Source organism: Mixophyes fleayi, chromosome 4 (genome assembly GCF_038048845.1).
Source record: "Mixophyes fleayi isolate aMixFle1 chromosome 4, aMixFle1.hap1, whole genome shotgun sequence".
In the NCBI taxonomy this organism is placed as follows: domain Eukaryota; kingdom Metazoa; phylum Chordata; class Amphibia; order Anura; family Limnodynastidae; genus Mixophyes; species Mixophyes fleayi.
This window is the reverse complement of record NC_134405.1, coordinates 309,775,600-309,790,455: the sequence shown is the minus strand read 5'-3', so window position 1 is coordinate 309,790,455 and position 14,856 is coordinate 309,775,600. Positions and strand designations below refer to the sequence as shown.

The 14,856-nt window shown below is 43.1% G+C and overlaps 1 protein-coding gene across 2 annotated transcripts in view; it reads left to right on the top strand.

The window, feature by feature from the left end:
• The window catches only part of TBC1D9B (TBC1 domain family member 9B), a 57,800-nt gene that overhangs the window by 31,250 nt on the left and 11,694 nt on the right, over positions 1 to 14,856 (top strand). For both annotated transcript variants that reach the window (XM_075210028.1, XM_075210029.1), the window contains exons 13-17: positions 2,104 to 2,233; positions 2,367 to 2,465; positions 4,962 to 5,030; positions 5,562 to 5,802; positions 10,420 to 10,485. In XM_075210028.1, the coding sequence (XP_075066129.1) occupies positions 2,104 to 2,233; positions 2,367 to 2,465; positions 4,962 to 5,030; positions 5,562 to 5,802; positions 10,420 to 10,485 (605 nt within the window). The remainder of the gene's footprint in view (positions 1 to 2,103; positions 2,234 to 2,366; positions 2,466 to 4,961; positions 5,031 to 5,561; positions 5,803 to 10,419; positions 10,486 to 14,856) is intronic.

Sequence of the window (14,856 nt, the reverse complement as noted above, 5' to 3'; positions counted from 1 at the left end):
TCTTTCGCGACCTTACCCTGGGCAGGGTCCCACCCCAGAGGAGCATTCCCGTGTTCGAGGTACCAGTGGAGGAGGTAGGTCCTCAGCTGGTGTTTGCTGGACAAGAACCGAACAAAAGACAGGGAAGTCCCAGAGTTCTGCGCAAGAACAAGGGATCCACTGGTAAGGGACGTCCTAGCAAGGCCTTGGGGCTGCAGGTAAAACCTGCCCTACAGGGTCCCGTAGAGAGAGGACCCTCAGACTCCTGGAACAAATACAAATAAATATTTGCACGTAGTGAGGGCATTACGTATATATGTTAAGAGATCTGCAAAGATGCGTAAGACAGAGTCTCTATTTGTGTTGTTTGACTTTTCCAAACGGGGATGGCCAGCATCTAAGCAAACTATTGCCAGATGGCTTACCCTGACTATCAGGGAGGCTTATGTCCGTATTAATCTCCCTGTGCCGAAACGTATTGTTGCCCATTCTACCCGGTCGGTTGGGGCGTCTTGGGCGGCTCGTAATGGAGCCACGGCGGACCAGCTGTGCAGAGCAGCCACCTGGTCCTCGGTCCATACCTTTACGAAATTCTACCAATTTAATATATTTGCGTCTAGGGTCGCCTCCTTTGGCCGTAGTGTTCTGCGTGCAAGGAGATCAGAGCGGTCCCACCCTTCAGAGGGATTGCTTTTGTAAGTCCCCATGGTTAAGGAGTGTCCCCCAGATGGATGAAAGATAAAACGGGATTTATACTTACGATAAATCTTTTTCTCGGAGTCCATCTGGGGGACACTCTGATTCCCCCCCCCCCCCCCCCCCCCCGTCTTTTCGTTGTTTTGTCTCCACTCCCCCCTCTGTTGAGTGGTGTGTCTTGGTTGATTGGCCTATCTTCCTAATGGCTTTTGTAATCAAACTGAGGTATGTGGGAATTGGCGGGGGTGATATGCTGTCAGCTGAAAAAAGTTAACTCTTTGGGTGCCAGACTCCTCCCCCCGACTCAACCCCTATGGTTAAGGAGTGTCCCCCAGATGGACTCAGAGAAAAAGATTTATCGTAAGTATAAATCCTGTTTTACAATAACATTATAATAGTTTATTTACCTAACGCCAATATATACTGCAGCCATGTACATAAAAATAGCTTTAAATAAATGTTACCAAGTGTAGCAGATTCGACCATTAATGTCTTACAATATAGTGCAGTGTTTCCTAACCTTTGTCAGGTCTTAGATAATCTATGGACACAGTCTCCAGCAAGATGTACATTAAACATATGCACACAAAATGGTTTATGTCCAACACAGCATTCGGTCTGGATAAAAAAAAATGGCTGCAGTGTTGATTCAGCACATAGACGTAATACAAGGTTTAAGATTGACCACTAGCATTTCATATCCACAATTTCTGTTCTGTCTGTGGTTCTGTGCTTTGAAGTTTTGCAGTCGGTACCCCCAATGTCATCTTATTAGTTCAGGTGTCTGGGATCAGTCAGTGCTTGTAAAAATAAATAAATAAAATGTAATAATATAAACATACCTGAAAAATGAAAATAAAATATGTGTATTTTGTGCACTGTTATGAATAAATAAAATGCTTAACAAAGCATGCAAATTTCATTTATGATATATTAGTAATTGTATAGGGGGCTAGCCACAAAATAGTGTAGACGTAGGGCAAATAGGCGCGAAATGTAATGAGCCAATTGCAAAATAAGTTAGTATTATATATTTATTTATAAGGTGCCACAGATTCGGTAGCGCCGCATACAGAAGCATGTAACAAATAGATTAGGTAATACACATAAATAGCACAGATGAGTGTAAGTAGTGCTATGGGGACTCACACAGAGTGCAGAGAAGACATGACAGGACGTACAAGTGAGTCGGACAGTAGACAGACATGGGACAATAGGTAGAGGACCCTACCTGCGAGAGCTTACATTCTAGAGGGAGGGGTGGTGAGAGACGGTAGGACCTACTGGGAGAAAATGGGGATGGAAGGCGAAGGAAGAGGAGGTGATGGATAGAATGGTCTGGAGTTAGGTTGGTGTTGAACTTAGTACTTAGGATTGTGCAAGTACTTATATGTCATATCATGGTTCTTCTCTGCTCTATCCTTCTAGATATCTGGACAATGTAGTAAACAAGCAGAGTGTGTCACCTCCGATCCCTCACTTGCACGCCCTTCTCACTAGTGGGGATGACCCTCCCATGGAGGTTGATATTTTTGAACTCATCAAGGCATCATATGAGGTAATATTGATTAAATAACACAACATTTAAAGTCCGTTATCAGAATTGTTTGTATTGTTCAGTGGCCGCGGGTGTTCTGTTCCCTGTGTCCTTCTGAGCACTGTGACTAGATTTACCTCTCTTCTTTTACTAGAAATTCAGCAGTCTGAGAGCTGACGACATTGAGCAGATGCGGTTTAAGCAGAGACTTAAGGTGATACAGTCCTTGGAGGATTCAGCAAAGAGAAGTGTGGTAAGAGAAAATGAATATTCCTGGCTTAAAATACCAAGGAGGTGTGGACAGAGGAAATATTTAAATGTTTTCCACTTTAAAAATCAATCAGTGCTATATGTAAGTCCTGGGATCCTGCTAAATACAGAGAATGGTGGGAGTTCCAGGGAGGGACCCCCTCTCAAGTGCTATTATTGGTAAAGGAAGTTAGTTGGTAAAATTAATTTTTAAACTGGAACAAATCTTTAAATAAATGATGCCAAACAGTCTTTCTGCTGCAGTGTCTAACAGCTGTGTCACATTATCATTATTGTGTCACTAGCCGCTTTTCTGGCTGAGCAGAAGTCTTTTTAAGCTTGGACAAGCAGTGTGTTTCAGAGTTATTTCAGTTTCAAGCTTATTTCACCCACTGGATGTTTCCAGGGAGGGATCTCCAAATTGAAGCAGTGTCATACATTTAAAGGGACCCTATAGTCTTGATTTATGTTTTATAAGAAATAAATTGCACAAAAAAGTTATTTTGTTTGAACATATTATATGATTTTGTGTTTTAATATGTTTTACTCCCTGGATACTGTCCTGTACCACTTCTAGCAGTAGCTTAAATGGTCTTGCTGCAACTTTCCATTATAATATAGGAGATAGGTTTAGTACAGGGCCCAGTTCAGTGAATAGGGAAGGCGGGTACAGTGAGGCCATGACCTCAATACATTCTCCTTTCTTTCACCCGTTATCAGAGATTAGCAGAGAGCAGCCATAGCTGTCCCTGGGGTTTATGAACCACGGTATGGATAGCGATCATCCTTATCACACAAAGGTAGCTGCTTGTTTCCTGCACTGCCCCCTCGTCCTGCTGCCGGGATGCTCATAACATGGGCGGTCACTGGTGGCTGCCCCATTGGCTGCTCGATGTTACTGGAAGGAACAATAGGCCTCTTGTGGTTCTTCAGCTGTTGTGGAGTTACAAGGCCCTGGATACTGAGACATGTACCAGGAGAGAGACAGGTTGCTGTGTTCTATACAATGCTTCCTGTTCACTCTTCTTCTTCTTTTCTTTTTCATAGCATTGTACTAGAATTTAGTTTTATAACAAGTGGAAGACGAGTGCATATTTAGCTCAATTTTCTACTTCTTTCTAACTTGCTCTTTTACACGTCATGGACAGGGGTCTTATGGACCCTTTGTCTATTATGTAGGCAGTGGCAAAGTTGCTGCTCTGTAAGTCCCATTCGTTCAGTATCCAGACCACCATTGCCTTTTAGTTCAGGGCTGGTAAGCTCTAGTCTAGTTACCAGTCCTGCACTAACTAGTTTGGAAGCTGGTTGTCATTATAACATCCTAACACCACACTGCTGATTTACCAATTATAGTGATCATCAGTCCCAGCCCTACAAACTCTATAACTAGTTCCAGCACTAGGCAACCCAGGCTGATCGTCACTATAACAGGGAACCAGCAGTTTGGGGCCCTCCTGCTATAATGATAACCCCACTGTAGGCATCTCGGGGCAGGATCGGCACCTTTGTTAGTGGCTACCAGACCTGTACTGAAAAGCACAGGGGATATTACTGATGGTCCTAATCTGAGATAAGGGTTGGTTCTAAACATATGGGCTCCCCAAGCTGAAAACTCTGTGGTCCCTCCATATTTAATGATGGTTCCATAAGACCCCTGCCCATTAGATCTAAACAGTAAGTTAACATTAATAAAATATTTAACATTAAATGTAAAATATATACATTTTAAGGTACGTTCACAACGTTTCTCACCGATTGGCTCCTAGATATCCCTATAATCTTCAAGTTTACTCTGTGCTTGAATTTGAGTTTATGCATAAAAAATTGTCTCCGTAGTATTGTTAGAATGGAAGAGCTGGTAGAATTGTACTTCTTTTTCAGTAGTAAAATTTTATGTGTTCCTTGATCCCGTGAAGTATATCACAGTTTTGAAGTCCCCATGAGTGTATAAAGGAACTTCTCTTGTGATTGTATTATGTTAGTACTGGATTATTTAATTACTGACCTAGCTGTAACGAGAGTTTCCTGAACTTCAACCACTACCAGAAAGAAGTCAAATCAAATATGGACCCGATCGCGAAAATAATTTTTTCATGATGGTCCCGATTTTCTAATTTATACAGCAACTGTTATGAAAAAGTATGCGGATTTGACCATGTAGAATAAATGGCTATTTTTAGGTTTAACAGCCGATGTATGTATTTTACAGGTCTGGGGTCTTTTATTTTTAACCTAAATGCTTGGAATTTTCCTTTTCTGCACCTTGCATCCCCTTCCTTTATATCTTATGTAGCAGTGCTCCTCACAGTGATTGTGACGGTCATGTACTTGTATAGGACATTATGTAATGGTGTACTATTTACTTCTGGTTTTTGAACTCCCTGGATACCAAGACTATGAATAAAATATCCCATACCTGTATATATTTTCTTAATGGTAATGGTTACACACACTACAATCTGTAAGTCTTTATACCTTATACTTGATTCTTGTCTATTAGGTTAGATCCATCTCTACCGATCTCGGTTTCTCCATGGAAGAGCTGGAAGATTTGTACGTCCTGTTCAAGGTTAGAGTTTTACGTCTGAACATGTCTGTGTGACACTATTTATTCATGTGCCATTATATGTGGAAAACTAACTTCACATAGTGTGATTTCAAATTGAGCCCATGGTCTTGGCCTACTTGACTTCTGGTTTCCTGAAACTCACTCAGCTGCCAATGCAGAGGCTTCCTGGGAACAGTAGTATATCCCTATTTGCGTTTCTCAGGGCCCCTTCTTTCATTAAGCAGGTGTCATGGAGAGCATACCTACATTTGTGTTAATAAAGGGGTTAGTGTAGGGGGTGAGGCCTCCCCCTCTCTTTCACTGCAACCATCCACATATTGTTTTATTGCAGGGATAGTTCATGGGCAGAACCTAACGGTTTGTAGGCAGGGCTAATTGTTTAGATCCTATAACGCATGGAGATATATATATCACTGGTCTAGTATGTGTATAGTATTTGTGTAATATAGTCATAGAGCAATGTCCTATATATAATCAGCAGTATAACTAACATTACTCAGGTGTTTATAACAGTATTTATTTCCTACTCAGGCTCAGCATTTAATGAGCTGTTACTGGGGAGGAAGCCGTGCATCCAGCAGTCGCCACGACCCCAGCCTGCCTTACCTGGAACAATACCGCATTGACCTAGACCAGTTCCAGGAGCTGTTTGTCCAGCTCACACCTTGGTCTTTTGGCCAGCACATCTCCATCCTGGCTGCCCGTATTTTCCGCTTGTTGGATAGTAACAAAGACTCGCTAATAAACTTTAAGGAGTTTGTAACTGGGCTTGGTAAGTATTTCTAGAAAGTTTTCTCACATCTTATACATAAACCTCATATTGCGATAGTATCTATAGCACAGACCTAGGCTCATAAGGTGACAATACCAGTTTTTTTAGCTAGTGGATATTTTTATATATTTTCTTTTTTTTTTTTTTTTTTTTTTTACCCAAAGTGTTCATCAGGTTCCACGGTCATCCTCATTTAAAGCTTCATCCCTGACTTAAACTTCTAAATAGATTGATCTAGTGTGTTAACAATAGGAAAAATTGCAGTTACCCTTTAGCTCCACAAACCAGCAACAATGACTTTCGTCACTTGGCGTCTTTCTTAAACAATGTGCCTATTTCCTAATTTTATTAGAGTGTAACCGGCATTAGGCTGGAAATAACAGCCATAGTGCCAGAAAGAAATCAACAAAATGTAGAAATAAAAAAAAACCCTCCATTTTCAGCTTGCAAGTTTTATTTTTTCCTAACTTGAAGTGTATAGAACATGTTTCCAGCTGTATAGGATGGAATAAAGTGAGTGCAGATTTTGTGTGCCAGCAACAATGTGCTTTACACATTTAAGTACAGTATGTGGGTGGTATCCTGAAGGATATCAGCCTTGGGAATAGGCGCTGGGAAGAAAATTAAAAACGAACAGATCACTTTTCAGCATTATCACCCCCACTTTTGTAATTAATTAAAGGAAAGTCCAAACGTTTGGTTTCTTTTCATTTGTATTTTATTTGACATTCCAGTATTTTGTCTTGATCAGTGGTAAGAATTCCTGAATAAATCCAATTTATTTTTTTTTTAAAGTTTTATTTTTGAGAAGGTCAATAATGAGCATCAGTCCAAGACAAAATCTGTTACAATCAGGTTATACATATTCAGGGACTAATACAAACATTGTGTATCATAATGAGAATATTGAGATTGACCAAATTTTAGATATAGGGATAGAAGAAGAAAGAAACAGAAAGGAGGCCAGTCAGAGAAAAGTGGGCAAAATAGATTAGGAGGCGGTGTGGCAGACCGCCAATAGAAGAGAAAGAAAGCAGAGCAAGAAATAGAGAAGTGGGGGGAGGGGGGGAAGGTAGCCGGTTGAGGAGGGATATCAAGTGGAGTGTTTTAGAGGAGTCGGAATAAATCCAATTTTATTCTAGGATTTAACAAATTAAAACATGAAAAATATCAAAGGCGTAATGCTATAAGTATGCAGAAAATAAAGTGAGAATATACACCTTTTATAAATGGTTGTATCATTAATAATTTTCAGAAGAACACTATTGACAAATTCACCAAGCATATTGTACCGATTTTATAGTGAAATCAAATTAAACCTGATGCTTCCATTGATACCTCTGAATCCAACCTCTCTAATACCGCACCCACAGGAGCTGACCCACTTCTTACCATATGCTGAGAAATAGAGAACTTTGCCATTGACTTGGCTGTACTTGCTTTTCTTTATAAAAGATTGCATAGGTTGTTTCAATAACACTCTTTGCAGCTACAACTATTTCTCTTGCTGATCCCGTCCTCCACATCCCTAACAATTTATTATTTATTTATTTATTATCATTTATTTGTTAGGCGCTACAAGATTTCCGCAGCGCCGTACACCGTACAAACCGTAGACTATACAGGGTGAAACAGTACAGAACAATAAACAAAAATACCAATACTTCAGACACTCCAGGCAGGCTGCTGCAATAAGCATGGAGCAGAAGAACGGGTAAGGAGACAGGAGGGAAGAGGGCCCTGCTCATACGAGCTTACATCCTAAAGGAGGGTTGACAGACCAGGCACAAGAGGAGCCAGTTGAGGCAATGGGAGAGAGGGGAGAATGAGTGGAGGAGATGGGGGTTAAGTGGATGGTTGGTAGGCTTTGAGAAAGAGGTCAGTTTTGAGTGCACCTTTGAAGGAGCACAGAGTAGGAGAGAGGCGGATGGAGCGAGGGAGGTCATTCCAGTGAAGGGGGGCTGCACGGGAAAAGTCCTGGATTCTGGAATGGGAAGAGGTGATCAGAGTGGAGGAGAGGCGACGGTCATTGGCCGAGCGCAGGGAGCGGGCGGGAGTGTGAATGGAGAGGGGGTTGGAGATATAAGGGGCAGTAGAGTGGGAGAGAGCCTTGTAAGTGGTGGTGAGGAGTTTGAAAAGAATTCTGTAGGGGAAGGGGAGCCAGTGAAGGGCAAGGCAGAGAGGGGAGGCAGAGGAGGAGCGGCATGAGAGGTAGATGAGTCTTGCGGCCGCGTTGAGAATAGAGCGGAGGGGGGGGGGAGACGAGAGTTGGGGAGGCGGTGAGGAGGAGGTTGCAGTAATCCAGGCGGGAGATGATGAGTGCGTGTATGATGGTTTTGGTGGCCTCCTGAGAGAGAAAGGGACGGATGCGGGCGATGTTGCGTAGTTGGAAGCGACAGGCTTGGGCAAGGGAATGAATGTGGGGGGCAAAAGAGAGAGAGAGAGGAGTCAAGGGTGACACCCAAGCAGCGGAGTTGGGTGACAGAGGAGATGGTAGTGTTGTTAACGACAATGGAGAGATCATGGTGGAATGGATGGTTGGGAGGAGGAAAGACAATGAGTTCAGTTTTGGAAATGTTGATTTTGAGAAAGCGCTCCGACATCCAGGAGGAGATGGCGGAGAGAGGATCAATCAGGATTAGAAATATCTATCAGGATTAGAGATATCTATGATTATTACTTGACTTCAAGGCTAGCTAATTTCTCATTGACCTAATCACTGGTGTCAGGCAAGGCAACAGCAGTAATAATATCATCTTCCCACCAAGCAGCACTGCATTGGTGGGGGATACAGTATACTGAGGGAATAGAGGAGACTATCATCTTCAGTGATAACGAGAGAGTGGAGAGAATTTCAAATTAAATGATCCATCACCACCCCCCACTTACAACATCTATATTCAAGTGTAAATAAACTGTATCTGCTCCTTCCTGTTCTGCCTCTGCCTCAAACCCATTGTTGTGTTTCGAATCAGAACCTTCCATTAGCACAGGCCTGGCCAAACAGTGGCTCTCAAGGTGTTGTGAAGCTACAAGCCCAGCATGCTTTGCCAGTAGATAACCAGGTGATATCTGTCAGGGTATGCTGGGACTTAGTGTCACAACACTGGGGAGCTAAAGGTTGGCCAGACCTACATTAGTGCAAATTGAGTAATTGAACACTTTCACCTGCCAATGGTGTTAACATTTTTTTTTAATCATAGACAAGTACTGTTCGTACTTAGTACTGTTTGTATTAGTTATTCTGCTGTTGTTGGGGCTCCTGAGCTTTTGTCAACAGGCACATGACATGAGGGTATTATGTCCTGACTTTCAGGTGCTGCTGCTAATGGTGCAGGGGGGAGTTGCTCTTCAGTCTTTTAACGCCACCAATGTGTAAGTCCACTTGTTCCACGGAACTTGTGTGGCTCATTTTGGCATGAATATTTTCTATCTTATCAAGGTTACAATAGATTTCTGGTACGACTGCTCAAAGTACCAGTGCAGCAGCTTTTGATTGCTTAAATTTTAATCGATGACTTCTCTAAACAGCCATGTACTAGGTCTGTGTTTTCACCAAAATCAGTTTTGTTTCTGCATGCTTTTAAATATTCTTGAAAAATTCAATAATAGTAATATTAATTCTGTCGCCCAAATCAAAATTAATTATGACTTAAAGCTGCTGCGCATCTATGCTGCAGTTGTGCCTGTTGTCATGAACTGACATTATTAAATTATTAACTAGTAAGTGCAACTGATCACAAACACCCATTTATATGTTGTTAGGAGACAATGCATAGCAATTCTCACAGTGATCAATAGATGTATGTTAGCCAGTGGGCAGGAGAAAATAAATTACCAGTACTAGTAATACTAATTCTGGTATACCATCAAAATCAATCGTATGAATTTTAGCATCTGTACTTCTTACTCTTGTAATGCTTTGCTGTGCTAGTCCTATTGCTACTCTGACCCCAACCACATCACAGATAAGATTAAACTGACTGTCATCGTTCCAGTTCTATAGACCAGTGTTTCCCAAACCCAGTCCTCAGGGACCCCGAACAGTGCAGGTTTTCCAGGTCACAAGTGATATAATTATACCACCTGTGGATCTTTCAAAATGTGTCAGTCAGTAATGATTACACCTGTGCTCCAGCTGAGAGATATGGAAAACATGCACTGATAGGGAGCCCTGAGGACTGGGTTTGGGAAACACTGCTATAGATTATATCAATTTTGTGTACTTCAAATTCACAAATAGAGTGTGTAATGCCTATTCCTCAAAATGGAAACCCAAAAGCAGAACTCTAAGATTGCATTGCCAAAAAGCAGCTCTGCAAAACTGTTTGTTATTATTTGCCAAAATGTTTTCCACAGCTTCACTCATATCTAACCTAGCCTGTGTGCTTTTGTGTGGCAACTAAGAGTCCTGTTGATCAGAATCAAATTATGCACAGTTTTGGACTGCTTGTATATGTTTGCCTTCTATATGCACTAGTGCAGGATATGGGTAAGTAGATTGATGGTAGTAGGTGCTAACATTCCATCCGTACTACAGGTATCATGAGAATTGTAGCACAAGTCTTCATGTGTTCCGCCATGAGAAACTAATGTCATCTCCTGTTCCTGTATCAGGTGGTATGTATCATGGCGACATGACAGAGAAGCTGAAATTTCTCTACAAGCTGCACCTCCCTCCTGGTGAGTAAGGAATGTTTAGCTTTAATTTCAGTTAGTCTGGTACATGTAAAGAAAGCTTATGTATATGTGTTTGGTGTGAAGGCAGAGGTGAGGATGATGTGTCGGCTTTTGTAATATTTTAAGGGTCATGTGCTATGCGTCTGTCTTTTATGAGCCTTGTTTTGCAGACTTTATTGTATATATAATTGTTGGCAAAATATCGGTTTGAAGCTTAATATTCGTAATATAACCATTGTTGCTGTGTTTGATTTATGTGAGGTGATCTGAGAGTAATTGGGCATTAGTCCGAGTTCAGAATACAGCAGAAATGGCTGCAATAACCAGGGCTGATACAGCATACTTCAAAGGTTTGTATGTATGGGATAATGCACTGCCTACTATAAATGATATGAATATTGGAAGCCAGTGAGGCATTTTGGACTACTTATATCTGTAATAGTTTACCATCAGGTATACATTATTCATTATAATAGACAAGTTTTCCTAATAAACACTAAAGTGCTGACATCAGAAATCATTATTCAAGCCTATCAGCCCTCCTAACTCCTTTGCCTCTGCTACTACCCCAATCAGTACCACCCTACTTGTGTCCTCCCCTTTCCTCTAGGATGTAAGCTCTGATGAGCAGGGAACTCTTTCCTAGTGTTCTCCTACTATTGCATCACCCTCTGCTTCCCAAGCCCTTGAGCCCAGGAATACTTTACATTGGACATTACCATCACTCTTACCATAACTCTTGAAAAATCCGGGTTGCATCATTCACACACTGACGGCTACCCAGGACGTACCCGGGTGTAACCCTGCAAATGTCTTGGTGTCTAATTCCTGAATCGTAAGAACCAGGTATATGCAGGGACCCCTGATCACCCTAAATCACGACCTCAGGTCGTTGGGGATCGTCCAGGCAATATCCCGTATTTTTTAGGTCTATGAACGTGGTATTACTCTCTGTCCCATAAATAACTTAACTTGGTAATGCAGATCATCTGTGTGTAGTCGGTTAATTAGTAGATGTCTTTGTATAATCATGGTTAGTTTAATAATATATTTTCTCTTGCACATACAATTGGGGGACACTGCTCACCATGGGGTATTGAGGGCACTGTGTGGAGTTAGGCACTAAAAAGACCTATTTGGCCTGCTCCCTTCTCCTCTATGCCCCCTCTTACCGGAAATATCCGATTTTATTTTGGTGCCACTGGAGTAGGCAGCTCCAGTCTCCCGTTTCAAGTTGGGTTGAGACGGAGCTGCCAGCAGTCTCTGCCCGCACCTGTGCACCACAGCACCGTTGAGGACGGACAGCGAGAGGGGCCAGGTACCAAGTTGTGGGGCAGTTCACTGGCAGGGAGCTCTGGGCACACAGCTCCTACCAGTTTTTCTGTGACTGATACAGACACCATTTTGTGAACGGGAGTAGGTACTTCTAATGAGAGGAGACACTCCTTCCCGGGCTTTTCTCACAGCAGCAGCCATTTCACACTGCTCACAGCCTCTGCGGTGCCTGTCACAGTTGTCCTGAGAGAAAAACTTTGCAATTCTCTGGCTGAGTGAATCTCGTACTTTTTGCCTGTGATTGAGTGTAGTTATAATTTCCTATATAGGTACAGCTCCCCCTTTCTTTTATATGGTGTGCACTAACTCAGACACATACTCACAATATATATATTCCTGTGTGCTGATATACTATAATCTGTGTTACTGACTTTTCTGACACAAAAGTCAGTGTGTGTGTGTGTGTGTGTGTGTGTGTGTGTGTGTGAAATACTGTCAGGCTGTATTATTCAAAGTGTGTTATGTATTTTCTCTCTCCTTTCTGCGGTGTCATCATGTCAGAAAGAGCGACTAGTTCCAAGTCCAAGGCTGCCGGTACCACTTTGGTGTCATATTTTTCTTGTTCAAAGTGCCAAACAAAGTTACCTTGTTGACGGTTAGACCCGGATACCCTATGCGTGACTTACAAGGCTGAGGACCTGGGCCAACGCTCGTCTGGGAAGGCCTCCGGCGTGAAGGAGCCAGCCTGGGCCAGGGAACTGGCAATCTCTATTGTGGAGCTAAAGAGAGACTCCATACGGTCTGGGATGGTAGGTTTTGACAATCCTAAATCTCTTGCCCTAGGGACTCGGTCTGCGGACGCACCTCCCTCGGGACAGGCTTCGCAGTGTTGGCCATTGCACCTACCTGGATGCAAAACCTGGAAAGATCTGTACAAGATCTGTACAAGGTCTGGTCAAAGTTTCTTTTCCCTGGAAAGAATATTGGTCGTCTTCCTCAGGTAGGCAGCGAAAACACCAGGTTCAATCCCAGGCCCAAGAGCTGCCAGAGTCAGACACTGACCCCTCTCTTATGGAGGATGGTGAACTTGTTGAAGACTCAGACATTGAGGAGTTATCTGCCTGGGAGGATGATTCCCCCAAAAGGCAAGGAGTGGAGGACCTCATTCTAGCGGTAAGACAGGTGCTTAAACATTTCCTAGGAAGAACAGGTGACCTCAGGTATCCATGTTTAAACAAACAAAGAAACAAACAATTTATTTTCCATCCTTACCACAATTGTCAGAGATTTGGCAAGAGGCCAGAATAAAACTTGATAGTAGATATCTGATTCCCAGAAGGTTTTGCCTCGATTATCTGTTTCCAGACTCTGAAATGGTGTCATGGGAATATCACCCCAGCGTGGATGCTCCTATTGCGCTTTTAGCAAAATCAAGCATTATTCCTCTACCCAGTGCTGCTAACTTATAAGATGTCATTGATAGAAAGTGTGAGGAAATCCTGAAATCCATATATTTGGCTTCAGGGGCTTCCCTCCGTCCCATCGCGGAGGCAGCATGGATGATTAAAGCAGTGGAAAAGTGGGTCTCTTCCCTCAGTGATGGCCTTTAGTTGTGAATTCCTAAAGCTGAACTGTCATCCTTGGCCGACCACATTAAGGAGGCGACCAATTATTTGGGAGATGCAGTACAGGTATTATCCCGGACCTTCTCCCTGGCAGTGGCAGCTAGATGCACCCTGTGGTTGAGATTGTGGGAGGTGGAAGCAGAATCCAAAAAGGCCTTGGAGGCATTACCATATGATGCCTCAGGATTATTCGGTCCTCCCTTAGAAACATTCATCTCTCAGGCCACTGGGGATGAAGTGCGCTCCCAAGGCGAAAGGTAGGCGTTTCGCTCCTTTCGTTTTGCAGGTAGATCCAGAGGCACCTCCACCAGAGGTCATTCCCTCAGTACCTCGGGGAGGGGCACAGCGAGGTAGGCAGGCTTGGACAGCAACTTGCATGACTACCCCCCCGCTTCCAGAAGTACAGTGGTGGGGCCCCGTCTCTTGATGTTCTGGGACCAATGGTACAGTTCTACCACAGACGCCTGGGTAGAACTGTACACAGACGGTAGAACCTCAGCACCCCACGGGGGCTGAGGTTTTACTTGCATCTTTTCCTGGTACAAAAACCAGATCTCTCATACCTTCCCATTCTAAACTAAAAGTTCCTCAATGCTCACTTGAGGGTTCCCAGTTTCTGCATGGAATCAATCCGTTCAGTAATAAATTCAACGGAACAGAGCGAGTTTTTAGCATCCTTAAACAACAAGGATGCTTACCTTTATATGCCAATATTGCAGGGACATCACAACCTCCTCAGGTTTGCGATAGACCAATCTCCCTTTCAATTCCAGGCTCTGCCCTTTGGTCTGGCAACAGCGCATGGGTATTTGTGAAAGTCATCGCAGTTATGGCTGCAGTCTTACATCAGCAAGGAGTAACTGTTCTTCCGTACTGGGACGATCTCCTGTTCAAGGCAGATTCGGTGTCTTGCTGAGGTCCCATCTGCATCTGACTGCAAAGACCTTGCAGTCTCACGGCTGGATTATAAACTTCAAAAAAATCCAGACTAGTGCTCACTCAACACATGATTTTATTGGGCCTTTTGTTCGTCACTAGTTGCCAGTCTTTTTGCTCCTAGAAAAAATTCGGACCATGCAACAAAAGGTAAAACTTCTGTTGCCCCTGGCGCGTGTGTTTTTCCTTCAGTGCATGAAGATGATGGGACGCATGGTGTCGTGCTTCGAGGCAGTGCAATTTGTGAGATTCCATTCCCGCCTCTTCCAGCAAGAGCTCCTTTCCAAGTGGAAAAGGTCAAATCCCCATTTAGAATCCCAGTTCCTTCACCTGTCACGAGAACCTTGATGTGGCGGACGCGAGCAGGGAATATCAATTAGGGAAGACCATTTTCAGTATGGGATTGGACCATTGTGACAACGGATGCCAGCCTGTCAGGCTGGGGGGTGGTCCTCAAAGGAGAAGAAGTTGTCCATCAATGTACTGGAATTAAGGGCGGTCTTCAAGGTGTTGGTCCAAGCACAGTCCCGATTGAAAA